The 19,527-nt window shown below is 41.6% G+C and overlaps 4 protein-coding genes across 4 annotated transcripts; 3 read left to right on the top strand and 1 right to left on the bottom strand.

The window, feature by feature from the left end:
• Positions 1-214: 214 nt before the first annotated feature.
• CGCA056_v009959 (uncharacterized protein) lies at positions 215-1,248 on the bottom strand (the record flags this gene model as incomplete). The annotated part of the gene is made up of 2 exons (XM_037325206.1): positions 215-650; positions 716-1,248. The coding sequence occupies 2 exons, from the start codon at positions 1,246-1,248 to the stop codon at positions 215-217; spliced, it is 969 nt and encodes a 322-aa protein (XP_037176375.1).
• Positions 1,249-9,768: 8,520 nt separating this feature from the next.
• On the top strand, positions 9,769-10,805 carry RTA1-5 (Protein RTA1; the record flags this gene model as incomplete). The annotated part of the gene is made up of 3 exons (XM_037325205.1): positions 9,769-9,949; positions 10,024-10,275; positions 10,324-10,805. The coding sequence occupies 3 exons, from the start codon at positions 9,769-9,771 to the stop codon at positions 10,803-10,805; spliced, it is 915 nt and encodes a 304-aa protein (XP_037176374.1).
• A 1,117-nt stretch (positions 10,806-11,922) lies between these two features.
• On the top strand, positions 11,923-13,937 carry CGCA056_v009957 (uncharacterized protein; the record flags this gene model as incomplete). Its single annotated transcript, XM_037325204.1, has 2 exons — positions 11,923-13,337; positions 13,391-13,937. 2 exons carry the CDS (start codon positions 11,923-11,925, stop codon positions 13,935-13,937), a joined length of 1,962 nt encoding a protein of 653 aa, XP_037176584.1.
• Positions 13,938-15,722: 1,785 nt separating this feature from the next.
• On the top strand, positions 15,723-17,187 carry mtr-15 (N amino acid transport system protein; the record flags this gene model as incomplete). Its single annotated transcript, XM_037325203.1, has 2 exons — positions 15,723-15,907; positions 15,957-17,187. The coding sequence occupies 2 exons, from the start codon at positions 15,723-15,725 to the stop codon at positions 17,185-17,187; spliced, it is 1,416 nt and encodes a 471-aa protein (XP_037176583.1).
• Between the last annotated feature and the right edge of the window lie 2,340 nt (positions 17,188-19,527).

Here is a 19,527-nt window from a genome sequence, read left to right as displayed (position 1 = left end):
CCTCTTCACTACCGCCTGCTTATTATGTGATCAAGGTTGTAGTGGTGGTGTGGGAAGTACTTTTCCGGAGCCTTTGGGCTGGTGCGAGGAGATAGGACTTGAAGGCCAGTCGGTACTCACGACTCAGCAGTCCTGATGGGCTACAGCGCCGCGAACTTCCTCGCCTCAATTTGCGCCGTCATTTCTTTGACATTTTACGGTAATAACATGCGTCTCATATCGGCCCGTAAAGCTCAATTACCTGCCTCCTCGGCCACTCCACCATCTCCAGCAACGCAGGATGCTCCGCCAGAACAGTATCCGTAACCTCGAACAGCCTCCGACTCCACCCCTGCAGGAACCAATACCTCTGCTCCAACACGCACAGCGGGATCGCAAAGTAGGACAGCAGCACCATACTAAACGGATTTTGTCCCTGAATATCCGTCATGATATTCTCCGAGATCACGTACGGCCAGAACAAGATCATGCCAACCTCAACGTTGGTACCAGCATGCGCCATGAGGTAGATGGCTTTTTCTAGCTCCTCGACGGCCTTGAGGTATTCATCGCGGCAGTCTTCGCCGAGGTTTTCTCGGAAGAAGGTCACAAGCTCTGTTAATGCTTGGAAAATGTCGGGGGGTAAGGGTGACAGATGCATCGGGGGGTTTCTGTGGAAATGCATGTCAACAGGTCTTGTGTATCGGAGGTGTTCATGTCGGGGTCTACAACTCACCTGTAATTGACGTCCTCGGGGTCTATTGTCCAGATACCGTACACCAAAGCGGCGAACTTGGTTTTGGTCAGGCGTCCTTGATATGGTTCGAGCACCGCACGAATACCTCTCACAAACACAAACAACTCCAGGATATTCGGAATGGCTTCTGTTTCGATGCCCAAGCGCACAGGCACGGAGGATACGTACATGGCTACGATGGAGGCGAAGCTGAAGAACGTTTGCCAGTTGGTGTCATTGATATTGTGCAGCTCGACCCGAAACCCTTCGAGGCCAGCATTTTGGTGTGCCGTTGCGAGGTTAAGATACGCCTCCCGCTCTGCGGGTATCAAGTAGGCCTTGTGTAAGGCAGAAATGGTGAGGATGCCGTGCATCACGAAAGGGCACGCGTACCCGATTTCCGGGAGATTCACGCGCCACAAGTACTGCATGTCAGGACGAGTGGCCAGTGAGTTGGCGGTGGATAGTGTGTAGTGGTGCATGAGTTCCAAACCACGACCCCAGATTTCAATGGTGGGTGCCGATGGGATCATGCGGGTACGGTCTGCCACCACGTCGAGGAAGCCATATTTAGAACGGGGGCTTGACCCATCGCCGGAAGACGAGGCGGGTGGCCGTTGGGGGTTGATGTCGCTGGGAGAGTTGCGAGAAGTTGACAGGCTGCAGACTATGCCATGTCTGGAACAGTTGAAGCAGGACGGGTATGCCTCGTCGCACTGGAGCAGTCAGTGACACCATGCTCCATTGGCTCGATAATATGAGAGTTGCGCCAGGGCGGGCGCAGTGAAATAACGTTGCCGCGTGTTCATCGCGTGCCGTGGTACCAGAGCCAATGGGTAGACGTCGCTTACCTTTACTTTTCTCCGTTTGCAGTCCCTGCAGCCGTTGCGACTCTTTGTATGGGATCGTCGAGTTGCCATTGGATCGGTGGGGGCTGGCGGCCTGGGGCCAATACCTTAAGTAGGAGGGTGTTTGTCTGATGTTTCGGACGGGATCTCTCCAGGCAGCTAATCTTGACAGTTGATGAACCGCTACCAGAGGTGTGCCTTGGTGAGAGGAAGGACAACGGATGGCGTACGAACCCGCGGGTTCGGATCGAATAAGAGGAATATTGGTGGCCGTCAAGCCAAGGAGAATGCGAGTATTAAAGATGAAAACAGCGGGTCGCACTCATTTGCGTTTGCCCTTGCTGAAACCCCTGCAAATGCGGGATTTTTAGGTTTTAGCCACACTACCACCCTGAACGTTAATTAGTATTATCGCTTTTATTATTTTTAATTGGTTTATTGGTAATTAATATTACTTATATTAATTTATTCATATTTTAATATTATTTATAGTTTTAAGAACCACGTGAAGTATAATATATGTATTTAGAAGTAAGAACTTGTTATATATAATAGCGTTAGTTTACAGGTCTTTATAAGCCTAAGATTTATTATATATATTATAAGATTTAATATAACTAGCGTAAAAGTATAATATATATATATATATATTAGTATAATATATAATTAACTAGATAATAGCTATAAAGAAGTTATTTCTTTTTAGTAGCTTTTAGAGAGATTAAGCTAAAGTTTATAAAGTTTTAATATATTTAATTAAATTTAAAATATATTATTTTTCAGGAATTAAACTAGTTTTAATTATTTATATCTATAAAGTTATCTATAAAATTAATCACTACTAGAAATAAATATAGAGGTATATTTTTATATAATAAAAGCTCTATAGACTTGTTACTAATAAGAGTAAATATATACTTATATAGCTATACTTAAAGAAGTAGTAATATTTATAAATTAACTAAAACTTGAGTTTATAATTTTTAAATAAATTACATATAGTTTCTATAAATTAAGCTTTAAATACTTCTCTAATTAAGATACTAAGTAATAAGAACAATATTCATATAAAAAATAATATAGATTAAAACAAAGAGGTTAAAAATAAAGCTAAAGAGGAGGAAATATCTATTTAGCGTAAGACAATTAATATAGTAAACTTAAAAAACTGTAAAAAAGTTAGCTTTAAGAAAAAAATTAATTTAAGAGAAGTTTATTTTTAATACTATTAAAGAAGTTTTTAATTTTAAAGAATCTATTTTACTAGTTAAGATTTATTGGTTTAAGATTTCTATTTAACTTAAAGTTATATATTGTTTTAGGTTTAAATTAAAGCTTATTTCTAATATCTATACTTATATATTTAAGACTTATAATTCTATGATTAAGCATATATTATAATTTAATAGTAATATTATAAAATAACTATTAAAGAAGTTTAAGTATTTATATAAGGATGATTAAGTTATTATTAAAGATGTAAACTTATTTTATAAGTTTAAGTATGTATTACTTATTAACTTATTAATACTATCTTATATATTAGGATTAATTTATTAATATTACTACTAAAAATACTAAGTTGAAGAAATAACTAAAACTAACAACAAGTATAACTAGTTTAAAGCGTTTATTATAAAATTATATGCTTATTATAGTTACTTGTTAATAATAAGCTAGAATACTACTAGTATTACTCTTTTAATACTTTACACTACTACTTTAATATTTTGTACATTTTATAATTAAATAAGGTATTTTAGTTTAATAAGTAGTATTTTCTATATTTAAAATGCTTTAATTTTTATTTAATATATCTCACTTTATAATATTAATTTTATAAAGAGTATAGTTAGATAATAATAATTATAGTGTTATATTAGATTAACTAATACTATCTAAAGTATAGTTTAAATAATATAATACATAATCTATTTATTTAAAACTATAATATAAATAGAAGTATTTATTTATTTCGAAATATAATTACTATTTAGATAGTAATAATAAGTAGTATTATTATACTGATAAGGGTATTAACCCTAAATATTATTAAATATCTAAAGATATTATAGCTAAATAAATATTAAAGATTATAAATAGTAATACTATTATTAAAAGATTATTAGCTTTAATACTTAAAATAATTAAAACTTTAGCTAATAAGAAGAAGATAATAAAAAAAACTATATTACTAGGTAAAAGAGTATTAAATATTATATTAAGTAGTTAAATAACTTAAAATAATACTTTTTAAGTATTATTAGCTAGAAATAGATTTTACTTAATAAATTAAATTAATATATTACTATTTTATATACTATATATATAGTATTAATATCTATAGCTATATTATTAATGTCCTCTATTCACTCTACTATTTATGTTTATAAAGCTTTTTATAAAAGCTTTAATATTACTATTAATAAAAGCTAGTATTTTTCTAGCTATATCTTATTTTAGAATACTAATTTTATTATTATTGTTAGTTATATTTAGAGATAAGCTTATTTTAATCTTATTTTATGGTATTTTAAATAACTATAAAAAAATATTACTTAGTATTATAAAATAAGATATAGTTTTCTATTAGTTATTAATAAGTATTAAGAATAAAAGAGTTAATATTTATTAATTTTAAGAATTAGATATAGAATAGTTTAAAAACTTTAAAGTTTTACTAGGTTTTATATTTATAATTAAAAGTAAAAATAAATAATTTTCAAACGATATAGAGGTTATAAAATAGCTTATTAATTTTATAGTTAGGTTTGATAAATTAAATATAGCTTTATAAAAGGATTTAACTAACATATTTATATATATATTTTTAGTATAAACTAAAAAGTAATCTACTTCATAAAGATAAAAAGTAAACACTTAAGAATAATAGATTAAAAGAGTCAACGTTTTAATAGCAAAGTTAATAATATAACGTGGTTCATCAGTCAGCCGGCCTGACCAGTCAGCCGGACGTTTTTTTCCCATATACACAACAACATCTAGTATTTCTCAACCACAACGCATTAAATCAACTATTAGTTGTCGCTATCAGAATCTCCTGAGGGTTCGACATCTTTGGAATAGGTTCGCGCGTTATGCCCAGTCTCACCACACATACCACAGCGTCTCTAAGCTGGCTGGGCTCTCTTTGATGGACCCCCCTCGTCGTCCTCTTGAGGTGCTGGACGTTTCCCTTTTTGTTTCCCTTCAAGCAAAACCTGAGATTCCTCTATACTAAGTGCCCCTCTAAGCTGGACCTACGTTCTTTTAGCCCTCCGGCGCTTAGTAAGTGCTATGTTTGCATCCTTAAGGGTATGAAGCTGATTAGTCAAAATAGTGATTAAGTGCGCTATTACCTGTGCACCTTTTAATAATTACTTAACTGCAGTAATAATTAGTGTTAGTAAGCTTTTTTAATAAGTAGAGATATAACTTTTGATAAAGTTGGACTGTGAGATGGTTTGTTATAGGTTAGAGGGCGTTTGCGACTGCTAAGGTGGAGGTGTTGAAGGATTGGCTATAGGAGGTGTAGGCGTCTGTAAATGCATATCAAGCTTTTTGATGATATGGTCTGGGTCCTATGGTGAAATTCCAGTGCCTTGGAAAGCAGACCTGATGTTTTCCTTATTAAAAACCTTGTTGTGGGCCTGGTGGAAGGCAATAAAGAACTCAGACTTAGTGATGTGATTTATGGAGGCTCTGATGAATTAGTTGATTTTATCACTATATGCGCGTTTTAAAGGCGAATAAAGGGTAATATCTAATAGCTGTAGTAGATATAATAAATATATAGGTATACTAACAGTTGTAATATTATTCTGCTTGCAGTAATTATCAAATTCAGCTGATAAATAGCTCTTATAGCTGTTAATAATAAATATCTAATAGACACCCTTTATTTAGTTCTTAGTATGTTTATTAAAATGTTTAATTCAGTTAAAACCTACCTAATTATCTGTCTATCTATTAGCAGTAGGTTTAATCACCTAGTTGCCTAGAAAGCCTGATTCTATGGTCTAACTGGCAAGGTGATATACGCCCTTAACGATCACAAACAGAGGGATACACCACCCGCCTGCATTGATATATTTGATGACTGTAGCCTATTCATAGTTGCTAGGCTGGACAGACTTTGCTTTGCTGCGTTAATCAGCACGTGTAACCACTATTAACGCAGTGATCATACCTATCATAAAGCCAGTTTCATCAAAATTATATAGGTCCCCCTCTTAGATGCCATACTTAGCCATGATATTGCGTGATAGCGCAAACCGCTTTGATATAACCTCAGGATCTTCTTAAAGAGCCCTTTAATAATCGTATGGACGATTAAACTTGGTTTTCAGAGCAGGCTGTGAGTCCACAAACCGCCTAGCCTATCGCTTGCCAACAGGCTCGCCATTATACACTGTCAGCAGGAGATTAGCCATATCTTCCACACTACTGAGGCAGAAAGGAAATCCTCTGGAATCCTGTTCAATAACGTATTGGAGAAGTGTTTTCTCTTCGATCGGATTGAGTATATATCGTTAGGGTTAAGCTTATTCGCGTCGCGGTCGGTTGTTCATTCTATCAGCTAAGGTGCTCTTTAGGATACCATAGGTCTTTGCAGCACGCGAAATGCTTAAGTTATTACCTGCAGCATGTGTCGATCGGATCGCTTTAATCGCAAGAATAACTTTGTCTTCTTAGGTGTAGATTAGCATTATGGTTGTTGAGACTTTACGCGTCAAAGGTTTAAGTGATTTGGACGTAAGAGTGTTTAGAAAAAAACGTCCGGCTGACTGCTCCGGCCGGCTGACTGATGAACCACGTTATAGCTTAAATTTATTTTATTTATTTATTTACTATTTTTAATAATTAAGTTTATATATGATATATTTAACTAGCTAATATATATATAGAAATAGAGAGATATAGGGAGTAATATATTATTAACTTTATTAAGAATATCTAATAAATTATTATAAAAAATAGTTATTTAGGGTTAATATTATTACTAAACTGGGTTAATAGGTCTTTTTAACTAATAGTATTAATATTTACTCTAAAGAACTATATTAAGCTTTTTAGTATACTTTTATATTATTTAAAGCTATATAAAATATATACTAAATCGATATATTAAACTATGTTATAAGTTTTTATTTTTACTTTTTAATAAACATTATTTTAATTGCTTATAATAATAATATAAACGTTTTATTCATTAATTAATATAAATAAAATAACTGGCTAAGTTAATAATACCTTTATAAATAAACTAACTACTATAAAACTATTAGATTTATATTATTATTTTCATTGAATACCTCTTTTAATATATTAATTATAAATAAACTATAAAGATATACTATTTACTAATAAACTATTAATAAATGGATTATATAGAAGTAAACGTTTAAGCTAAATATTATTAATAAGCTAAACCATTAGGGGATTAATTCCTATTATTAACTACTAAATTTTATTAGCTAAAACTAAATATTAAAAATAATTACTATATAATATAAGTTTATTATATTTAACGCTTTTTTATATATTATAAACTAATAGCCCTCTATAATATATAAGTATATAAACTATATATAGTTATTTACTATTTTTAACTATAATTATTAGCGATTCTCTAATTTTTATAATTATAAGCTTCTTTTTTAGTTATAACTAGCTATACTATTAGATTAAATATATTTAAAGAGATATTAGCTATAATTTCTATAATGAATATTATTAATAGGCATATAAGTGTTAATGTATTTTAATACTATATAATTATTACATTTAAATATAGTCTAAATAGAAAGATGTATATATAGTTAAACTAATAGAAATAAAACTTAGATAATATATAGCTATATTGTATTCTTCTATCTATATAAAATTATTACTACATATGATTTATTATTTAATAAATATTTTAGAGACAAAATTATTATTAACTTTATAAATTTATAACTTTATAATATTTTATGTTTCAGTTTTATTTCTCTTATTATTAGAGGAATCCTCTTTTAATATAATAGTTCTATAAAATTAAAAGTAACTTATAATTTACTCTAAATATAAACTAACAATAATAACTATTTTATAGAGAAACTACTTAAAAAATATATCTGTTATGTCTATTTACTTATAATATATAAAATAATACTATAGATATATTTTTAAACTACTAAAAACCACCTCTATAAAGTTATAATCTAATAAATATAAAAATAAATATAATAAATAAGTTTTGATGATATTTTATACTATTTAAAAGTTTAACGTATAATATTAATTTATATTATTTATAAGTAAAATTAAGTGTTATTTTAATAATAGATTTATAAATAGTAATACCAAATATTAATTTAATATACAAAGCTTTTTTAGTTTATATAACTACAATGTATAATATAATAAAAATACTATTAAGAGTAAATATTAATAATATATAATACTATTCTCTCTATTTTAATATATTTCTTTTGAAAAATTAAAAACCTCTTAGTAATCATACTATTTCTTTTAGGTTTATTATATTAATTAATACTATTCTTATTAATAAAAGTAAACCAATTAAGTTTAATATTATAGATATCTTATTAATATTGTAAATGTTTCTCATCATCTCTCTATAAAGCGATATATCTAATTCTTTTTTCTATTATTATATCACTTTTAGATATTATAAAATCATAAAGATTAATACTTTTAAATAAAACTTTGTTAATAAGAAATATCTATAGCTTATTAAAATAGATATCTAATTTATTATATAATAGCTTAAATATTACTTCTTTATATAATAGTGTTAAGTTATAATTATTAGAGATTTTGAGTTAATATAATTTTAATATATCTTTTATAATAATAAATAAAATATAATGATACTAAATAGTATGTTTTATATATTAAACTATGTTTATTATAGCTATAATACTAAAGAATTTAACTAATAGAAACTTTTTAAATAAAGCTTTTTATTTTGTACTAAGAGGTAATAATGTTATTTAGTATATATAAATTATTTATTTAATTAATTTATATTTCTTTATCTTAATACTATCATATTAATATATGATAAAGTTAACAGAGAAAAATAAAAACTATAACATATTAGCTAAACTTAAGCTATTTATATTATATTATTAATATATATTATAGCTATAGCTATAGCTTTCTATTATATCTATATATTATATATAATAAAAAGTATAACTAAATATTAAAATATTATTTTATCTATTCAAAACTATTTTAATTAATAGTTAAACTCACATTTAATTTTAATAAGAATAGTTAAACTTTATATTTTATTAGCTTAGATATAATTAGAAATATAGCGTTAATAAGTTTTATTATAAAGGATATATAACTATAACTATTGATAATAGTATTAATTTAAGTTTATAATACCATATAATTATTATAAATTATCTATAATTAAGTAATAATAGTAGAAATAATAGAAAATAATGAAAAGACGATACCAACTAACGTTTAGGGTAATAGTGTAGCTGAAACCTAAAAATCCCGCATTTGCAGGGGTTTCGGCAAGGGCAAACGCAAATGAGTGCGACACGAGACAAAAGCGAATACTCGCAATTGCGGGGCGTTTCTCCTTGGTTCAGCGGGTCTCCCGACGCTTGTCATGTCCCCGAAGGTCCAAAACCATGGGCATCCCGGTCAACTCGTCAGCCCTTGCGCCCGTAGTGTTGCCCAGCCGTACTCCGGGTGCCGTGATTGGCTCCGTATTTCGTACACCAGCTGTACGGTTGGAGGCTCCATCTGTCCCGATTCTATTGATACAAATACTCGGGATCGCGGGTCCTCTGTGGCGCAGTGATACTCGGATCTCACTTCATTGGAGAAATTTGTCCGTCGCAGGCGCCCAAGACCTGCCGTTTGCTGAGCAAAATGTCAATTTTTTTTGGCTGACAACAGGGCGAATGCAGTCCTTTTGATGGACCAGACTTGGCGCGTCGTCCTCAGGAGAGCGCAGGCATAACAAACGACCGCCAACTCAGAGATAGAAATATCCCCAGCTTCCTCCTTGTTCATCGGTCAAACAACTTCTCGACATCAGCAAACGACTTGGAGAACAACACCAACATTCCTTACAGCCACTCGTCCTCGTCCTTTGCCGTTTACTGCGTTCCCCCGAATCGACACGACGACATTCTTTCTCAAGAGACCGATTTCGAAACCACCACAATGGCACGAGTGTGCAATCCCGACTATGTCAACGCACAATGGGCCTTCTACCGATTTGAGCCCTCGACAGCGGCTGCGATCTTCTTCTGCGTAGTCTTCATCTTGACTACTGCGCTGCACCTATTCCAGATGATTCGCACAAAGACGTGGTACTTGACTGCGTTTGTCATTGGCGGTTTCTGTAAGCTTGCTTGCTGTTGAATGAGAGAGGACATCTCCAGTTGGATCGGCGAGCTAACAAAATTGATTTTGCAGGCGAGTTAGTCGGCTATGCTGCCCGTGCGAAGAACACGATGGAAGACCCTGGCTGCTGGACCCTCGGACCGTACATCATCCAGAATGTCCTGCTCCTGATTGCTCCGGCCTTGATGGCAGCCTCGATCTACATGATTCTCGGTCGGATCATCATGTTGACGGATGGAGAGACCCACGCGCTGATCAAGAGGCGCTGGCTCACCAAGGCTTTCGTCTCTGGCGACGTGCTGTCTCTGCTTCTCCAATCCAGCGGTATGTATATCCAAGCCCCAACTTGACAAAAGATGCTGATGGCCGCAGGTGGTGGAATGATGGCGGCTGCCGGCCAGGGCAACAACTTCATGGAGATTGGCGAGAAGACCATCATCGTCGGCCTCTTCGTTCAGCTGTTCGTGTTTGGCTTTTTCATCGTCACGGCCGCACTCTTCCATCGTCGCATGGCTCTTGTGCCCACGGCCAAAGCCCATCAGCCCGAGATCCGGTGGAAGTACTACCTCCTGACGCTGTATGTCACCAGTGTCCTGATCTGGGTGCGAAGCGTCTTCCGTGTGATCGAGTACCTGCAGGGCAACAAGGGAGAGCTTATGACGACGGAGGTGTACATCTACATCTTCGATGCGACGCTCATGTTCCTCGTCATGGTGTGGATGAACTGGTTCCACCCCAGCGAAATCGGTCTCCTCCTCCGTGGCGAGCCGCCCATCAAGAACGGGTTGGAGCTGATGAAGATGGGAGGTAACTTTCGAAAGATGCAGCACGAGAACAGCAGCATGAGCGTGTAAACTTGTCAGGGATTATCGGGGAATAGTGGAATTGACGGGTGCTTGTCGGTAGCATTGGTCTGGATGATGGGTGTTTGCTAGTTGAGGAGGGTCGTCAGCAAGCCAGCCTATGCAAGAGGAGTTTGGGGTAGCAGTCTCACCATTCTGCTTGAGACGTTTCTTTTGTTTGGGATTCCTGTGTTTAGGATAGAGATTTGTGATGTGATATCTAGAAGGGCAGACTGCGATATGGCAGTCCGCATGGACGGGAGCTCAATGACGGAATTCGGCACCGGCACCATCACGGCCTGCGAAAGCGTGCCATAATATTGATCGGATTTCTCGGCCAACACTGCCCTTCTTTCGGTTGACGTGACACAATTGACGGAGAGGTACTCGTTTCTCTGCAAGTATTGGAGAATGAGGTCGAAGTAGCCAAAAAGACCAGGCATCCTGGAAGTGAGCTACGAACATGTGGGCTCGAATGGCTCCTTCCCCAATGTTCGAGATGCAGCCCGAGGCTTATCGCCACAGTCAACAGGGGTTCTTGTCGCCGATAAGACAACCTAGCGAGGAGGTGCACAGACCACACCTGCCCACTGCGGGGTAGGGATCTGCACTACGACAAGGGCGATTACAGCGCCAGTCGCTGAACTGACCGACTCAAGCTCGCTGATTGGTCGAAGCTTCGGTGTGCGAGGGCCAACAGCAGCCGAGGAGCCAAAGAAAACCTACGGCAGCCTGCAGCTGCCTGCCTCACCGGTTGGACAAGGAAACTCCAGCCTGAGGCGCGCGTCTTTGCGTCCCTCCGCCCTCCGGGTCAAGAAGGTAGGCAGACAGGACTGGACTGGACCAGAATCCGCCTCCTTCTGTCCGCGTCACCGCTGCTGACTTGGGCACCTGGAGGGACCAGAAAGAGCCACCTATTCAATTGCCCTTATGCACTTTTTCTGCCTTCCACATCCTTGCTTCAGGGACTCCCTCCTTCTTTCCGTCCCATCTCAACTTCCCCGCCCGACCAGGTGCCACCTCACCGATTCACGATCTACCGTAACTTTTGCAACCTCAGACCATCCCTCTCTATCATCACGTCCATCGGCTAACGTCCCAGCGACCATCCTCGACGCCAACGGCCATCATGGCTTCGCGCGAGAGCTTCGGCAAGATTGGCTCGGACGACGATTGGGAGGAGATTGCCGACAACTATTCCGTCAAGTCGCTATCCTCCGACGACGAGGAAGACGAGAAGCCCGCCGCGTCTCCCGTCCCGACCCGATCCAAAGTCGACTCTTCTCCTCGCAGTCAGACGTCTCCTACTCGACATGCTCCTCAAGTCACTGCAAGCCACGATGCGAACGATGCGAACACGTCCGATCTAGGACATGCCCTATCAAAGATGGATATTGGCACTCAGTCTGCTCCTAGACCAACCAGCCCCGTGTCTGTCGACAAGGTGGCGGCGATCAAGACCACGTCCGCATCGAAGCCAAAGGCCCCGCTGCCGCCGACCCAGCAAGATATAAGACAACCTACCGCATCGTCTCCCCGGGAAGACTCTCAACGACCACAATATCCCCGTGCCCCCACGTCAGGAAACGTCTATCGATACACGAAAGCGCCAGCCGCGGCGACAGATAACGCCACCCTTTCCTCTTTCGCATTCCCCGACGAAAAGACAAGACGTGCTTACATGCTTGAATGCGGTCCTCCAGCTCCTCTCCCTAATCCTGCTCGAGCTCCGCGAAGTCGACCTACAGTATCGAGCACATCTGCCATTCAACATAAGAGACCAGAGGATACCTTCACACCACAGTCCAATGCCTCAAAGACATCTGATGTCAGCAATGAAGCAACGTATCCTAACCTGCCTTGCAATGATGCAACCCACGAGTTGGGCAGCTGGAAACAGTTAACAATGGGCAAAATCACTTCCGCTCCTCTCAAGAATCTGAACCCCCAGGAGTCGGGCCCCAGAAAAGGCGCGAAAGGCGTGCCGAGAATCGGCGACATGTCATTGAAAGGTTTTACTGAACAAGAGCGAAAGCCAAAAGAGATGGTCTCGCAATGCGGAGCGTCCTTTGGTGCATCTACCCATGACACGGCACCAGAATCTCTTGGCGACACACTGGACCTCGACGAGACTTCCACAGATCCCATCGTCATCGACAATGCGCTACAGTCTCTTTCAAGAATGCTGCGAGATACCAGCCCGGCACTTTGCATAATGCATCTGAAGCATGCGACGAAGGTCCTCCCTGCTTGCAAGTCTCTCCTGGCTCAGGTTGATAGTCTCACGCCCATCCTTGCCGTCTACGCAGCAAAGTGCAATCAACCCATTACCACGGCGAGAGACGTCCCGTTGGATGCTAGTCTGATGATGTGGATAGCCTCACTGAGCCGCACTTTGTGGGAGATTGGTTTTGAATTCAAGATCGTCGAGTCCAACAATCCTGGCTCAAGCAGTCCAAAGCGTGCTCCTTCGCTTGAGACATTGGTTGGTGAGCTTGAGAGCGCCGCGAAACAAATGGATGAATTTCTCCCCATCATTCAAGCGTAAGCTGTCATTTCATACACCGTGTCGTGGCTTATTGGCTAACCCTCGGCAGTGATTTCGCCGAATTTCAGAAGAAGCCATGGTATGTTTTCCCTGGTATCACAGCGGCACCCGCACCCAAATACGAGATCGAAACTCCCAATGACTATCAACGACCTCGCACCCGGCAGACTATGTATGGCCTGAAAAAGGAACTGCAGCATGCCATTTCCATCCTGAAAGACTGTCAGAGATGGCTTCCCGACGCTGCCAAGGTTATAGTGGGCGATGTGACTAATGGCATGGGCATTCTTTTCGATGTCGTTGGCGGCATCATGGCCAGCAATGGCCCGGCGTGGATCGAAGGCCTTACATCGGAGACTGGAAGGCCCAGACTCATCAACCACTCCGAGTTCGGAAACCTGGATCCCATCGTAATCGAGGACTACAGCGCTCGCATCCAACAGATTTGTGGCTTGGTTCACATTGACGCCGCTGAGAGCCGTACGTGGTCCGAGGAAATGATTCGGGAGCATCACGTCTGCATGCTCATCGAGCAGCAACAAATCGACTCGCTGGAGCATATTGTTTCAGTCTTGAAGGGGATGCTGCTTCGTTAACCGATGCTAAGTCTCATACGGAATGGCTTTGCAGAAGGCTGGAATCGTGTTAATGGTAAGTCGAGTCTGGAACACCCACTTTACAGAGTTTCTGGAATTTTCTTCCTGGGTATGAAAAGGAATTGATCCTGCACAACTCCGCTCTTGGAACAAAACTGCTGATGAATCATGAATTTCATTCCATGTTTGGGATTCGGAAAAGATTACGGTATTGCAGTTGACAGAAAATAGGCAGTAAAGTAGTTAGGTATCGGTCCCAGTCCATAGCCTAACCAGGATAATTATTCATCGAGTTCAACTTTATCACACGGATTCACCAAACCCGGCTGCTTTGGGCTTCTCTCTTCTGAATTGAGCATCACTGGTCATATCAGGAGCCCCTGGACCTTGTACATGAAACAACATCACCTATTGGAATTGTTGTTACCAAAAAACTAATCGAAAGGCCCATCAACCGGGATATCTTGGTATTACTTAAGCATCATTGGGAACGTGACATCCCTTTTGACATGATGAATACCACGTTCTTCCCTTAATGTTGATTGAGAGTTAGGCGTAGTGTGCCTCAAGCGGACGAATGTAGATAGTGGGCTAGCTGCACATGCATAAGCATACTTTGGAGCCATTTTCAAACACTTGAATCAAACATCCGAGTGAGAGCGACGGACTTTTTACGTTCCTCAAACGTAAATCAGAACAAGACCCGTTCGTATATGCAACAGTTTTCCCGTGATCGTCAATTCCACCCGTTGTAGCCATTACGTGAATGCGGCTTGCGACCTGCCGTTGCTGGATAGCGCAGACCTGCCAAGCGCGCCTTTTGAACATTTTACAAGGTCACGCGTTTCGAAACGCGGGGGAGACATGTTGCATATAGGGGCTATCGATCTGGTTGACGTTGGATTAAGGTATGCAAACCGGCATGACTCGCGGCTGCTGCCGCACCCCCTTTCCAAACTCACCCTCGTCCGTCTCCCGTGCCGGCCGGCAAACTCTCCCCCTCCCGTCCTCTCATCGGGGAACGATTAGCAACATCTGCAGTTCGCTACCGGCGTTTTCTCATGCCACGAAACATCAGTCACACCTCGGAAAAAGAAGAAAAATCGAATCGGCCTTCTGACCGTGGGTCCGTGGCGGTTCTCCCATAGTGCGCGCGCCCCGTAGATCCCGGAAAGGGATCCAGAGCGGGCCCCGCCGAGTGGATTGCAAGACGTAACGAAAACCCCGAATTTTCGCCCGCCGTCTGATTTTGTAGCGGAGGTTCCAGATGCAGTAGCACCTTGTTAAATTTTCAACTCAGTCATCGTGTCAGAAAAGTCTGGCTCCGACAATGGGGTCGTCCCATGTGTCCAGGTTTTTGGGGCAGGTTTGGGGTGGCGTGGGAAGACGGAAGAGCCGTGAGTCAATGGGTGTGGGTTGATGATGGGAATGTGCTTCCCTCTTAAAATGTTTATCCCCCCTTCTGCCTTTCTGCCACGAGTGCCGACGAGAACCGCGCAAACGCACATCAGAAGGAACAGAGAATCCGGGGCCCCTCAAACCTAAATCATCCCGTATGCAACAGGCTTGATTTCCCGATTTGCTCCACAAGCCGCTCCCCGAAAGCTGCATGTCGGCCTGAGTCCCTCTTTGTCCTGCCATCTCATCGGATCGCTCCACCGGACGCGAACAGGTTCCACCAACAACACCTCTCAGCTTTGAACTTGTGAGGGGATCGTGAAGCCTTATAAGTTCGCCAGTCCACATCACTCGGCTTCAACCGACCTGTTTTCCCAGGCGTTCAACATGGGAAAGGACACAGAGGCCACGAGGGCGCCCGTCGACCCTGAGAGCCAGGCCAAGGCCGACGCGCCAGCTGGCTCCAAAGTGGTCCAGGACCAGCCGCCTGCCTTCTCCTCGTCGAGCCACATCGGCGGCGTGGGCGAGAACGACGAGGGCGAGTTGATCAACTTCAAGACCCTCCACTGGCTGTCAGTCACCCCAACCCTCCAACCTCTCACCCCAACTAACTCTACCCAGGCAAGGAGGCATCGTGCTCGTAGCAGAGACCGTCTCCCTGGGCATCCTCTCCCTCCCCTCCGTCCTCGCCACCGTCGGCCTCGTCCCGGGCGTCATCCTCATCTGCACCATCTCCGCGCTGGCCACCTACTCGGGCCTCCTCCTCGCCGAGTTCCGCAAGCAGTACCCCTTCGTCCAGCACTTCGGCGACGCCGTCGAGCTCATCGGCAAGCCCATCGGCCTCGGGGGCGTCTTCCGCGAGGTCTTCGGCTGGGCGCAGACGATCCTGCAGGTCTTCCTCATGGGCGGGCATATCCTGCTCTGGACCATCTGCATGAACACGCTGACCAACAGCGCGACGTGCACCGTGGTCTGGGCGGCCGTCGGGATGATCGCGTTCTGGATCTTCAACGTCCCGCGGACGCTCAAGTACACGAGCTGGATGTCCGCCGCGTCGTGCGTGTCGATTGTCGTCGCGGTGCTGATCACCGTCGTGGACGTGGCGATCGAGAAGCCGATTGGGGCCGGGTCGGTGGACATCTTCCGCAAGCTCGGCTTCTCGCCGGCGTTTCTGGCCGTGACGAATATTGCGGGCGCGTTCTCGAGCCATTCCATCTTCTTCAGCGTCATTGCGGAGTTTAAGAACCCGGACGACTGGCCGAAAGCGCTTGCGTTTTTGCAGATTACGGATACGACGCTGTACCTGATCTCGGCTGTGATCATCTACGTCTACGCGGGTCCTGATGTGCCGTCACCGGCACTGTCGGCGGCGGGGAGTGCCACGATCCGGAAGGCGATTTGGGGCGTGGCGATTCCGACGATTGCGATTGCGGCTGTGATATACGCGCACGTCGCGTCGCAGTACATCTTCACGCGTATCTTCGGTAACACGAAGCATGTTGTCAGACGGACGAAGCTGTCCACGGTTGCGTGGCTGCTTGTGACCCTCGGTATTTGGGGTATTGGCATGGTGATTTCGGAGTCGATCCCGGTGTTCAACAACCTCCTGGGCCTTGTGTCCGCGGCGTTTGCAAGCTGGTTTTCGTTCGGGCTGCCGGGTATCTTTTGGTTGTGGATGCACTACGGCAACTGGTTCAGCAACTGGAAACAGAAGACGCAGTTCTTCTTTACGTCGCTCCTCTTGGTTGTCGGTATCCTGCTGTGTGTTCTGGGTCTCTGGGTGTCGATCGAGTCGATTGCGAGTGCTTCGGGGTCGAAACCGTGGACTTGTGCTAGTAATGCGGCAGAGTGAGACATTGTCTGTAGTCGTGGAGATATGCGGCCTAGCGTCGATTAGGCCCAATTCCAATTGGGGCACGAATTTATATCACTATGAGTAATTCACCTCCCATAAGCAGTTTCTTCTGCATAGTTATTATCGAATAGGACTGCAGTGTATACACGCCAATGTGGTGCAACACTCCCAAGAGCGAGTAAAGCGGTCCAATTCGTTATCACACTACACACATCGTGCAACCGCAGGGCTTATGGAGGCCTCCCGATTTTAAGCGCTTGCCGCATACCACGTTCACTGGGCAGGTGGAAACGACATAAGGCCCTGCTTCCCTCAACCTTTCACGGAGGAAAGGCGTTCCGATATCAAACACGCCCCGGCTCGCGTTCCATTGTCCAGCTCAAAATCTCTTTGCACATCTTTGCCGGTGCCGTCTTCATTCTCAATACTTTCAACTTTGGCATGCAACAAGACGAGAATACAGCGACTGTAATGCATGATGACGAGAATGAAGGCAAACCCATGGCTCGAGAGAAAGATGACAGTGATAATTCGAAGCTCGGGAACGACGCTGACGAGGACGATGTCATGGATGGGCCCGCAGCAACATATGAAGACGACGAATTGCCTGAAAACCTGTCGCTCGCTTTGAGTCAGTGGGCATCAAAACTCTGTCTCGTCTGTCGCAGGTTTCTTGAAGGAAAGACCTACCATGTGTTTGAATACAGGAAGGACTACATGTTTCACACTTCCCTGTCTGCGTTGCGAAGCTCCGTTCATTCTGGCTGTCCTCTTTGCAAACAGTTATCTGAATCCCTAGATAACTATTACACAGGGGACGATTCGGGGACGCTAAGAAAGTCAGGTTCCATCAAATGCACTGTTGACCACGGCTATGGGGATTTCGTTCCATCAAAATCAGAAGCAGACTCGGTTAAGTTGACTTTCCGTCTCTTTGACGATGACGATTGTATGATCGGAGACTACGATATCCATGGCTTCAAAACCATGTACCTGTACTCCGTAAGAGGCCTAGGTGGTGTGGGACCATAGTTCCTGGGTGCGTTAAGCGATAAAATTCGGTATTCGTTTTAAGATAGCCAATGTTTACTAGATTGTATCTTGAAGACGAGCACTGCAAGATTGGAAGCAAGCGTCAACATGGTCCGGTCCTGGTATCAGCGCTGCACTTGTCGACAATGGCAATCAAACTCTCGTGTTCTTCCAACTCGCTTAGTTCGCGTCTGGAGACCCCATCAAGGAAATACAGACATCCGTGCAAATCTCTGCGAAACGGACAGCTTACAGGTATCCACTCCATACGTGACGTTGAGTCATCGATGGGGGCCCAGCCAATTTTTGAAGCTTCAAAAGAGCAATCGACATGAATGGAATCAAGCTATACCAACTGATCGACTCCTTAACGTATTCAAAGACGCCATGTACATCGCTGTTGAGCTCAGCATTCATTACATATGGATCGATTCCCTTTGTATTATTCAGGACTGCCAAAACGACTGGGCGCGCGAATCTGGGAGAATGGGAGATGTCTACCAATACGGAGAGTTCAACATTGCTGCTACTGGTTATGACAATGGTGAACCGGGCCTATTCAGCAGGAGAGATGCAATACCATCCAAACATTTCCCGGTATATTTGAACTCCAAATTAGTCGACTGGAACCATGTTGAATACAACTTCAATGGCTTCTATATTAGCGCAAACGAATTCGGATTTGATGAGTTCTTCGTCAATTCGCCATTGAATTCCCGAGGTTGGTGTTACGACCCGTTATGCATGGATAACAGTTGACCGACCCACTTAGGCGTCGAGCGGCTAGGACAGGACATTTGTACTGCAGGATCACGGGAACAACAGGAACTCACTCGGTAACAGAAGAACTATGGTCTAAGTCACATGATGATAAGATAACGATCATATTGGATCAATATGATCCAACACGACTTGGGGGCCAAACGATCATTCTGGATCGGAATGATCCAGATCGACCTAAGGTATAAAGGAATATGTTCAGAATTAGACTTATATATAGTATGACCCTGAGCCTGGCTTATGGTCAGACTTCTATAGCTCTTCAGCAATCAACTTAGTATTCATCCTCACGGATACTCTCAGCTTACCTTTACTGCGAATCACTTATTAAGTCTAAGACTGATCACCTTAGCCTCTGAAGAACCAATCTACTACAGCCTACAAACTACAACCAACGACCACGACCCAGTGTACTGTTAGAACGTATCAATCTCCAGCTTCTGTTAGCAGACCCTACTGTCGGATAGCTGACTGTAACACTTTAATTACTCCTGTTCAGTAAGTTAACTATTAACACCTACTAAC

Source organism: Colletotrichum aenigma (assembly GCF_013390185.1).
Source record: "Colletotrichum aenigma strain Cg56 chromosome Unknown KSG_Cg56_contig06, whole genome shotgun sequence".
NCBI classification, from domain to species: domain Eukaryota; kingdom Fungi; phylum Ascomycota; class Sordariomycetes; order Glomerellales; family Glomerellaceae; genus Colletotrichum; species Colletotrichum aenigma.
The sequence above is the reverse complement of the archived record's forward strand: the minus strand, read 5'-3'. Positions and strand labels throughout refer to the sequence as shown.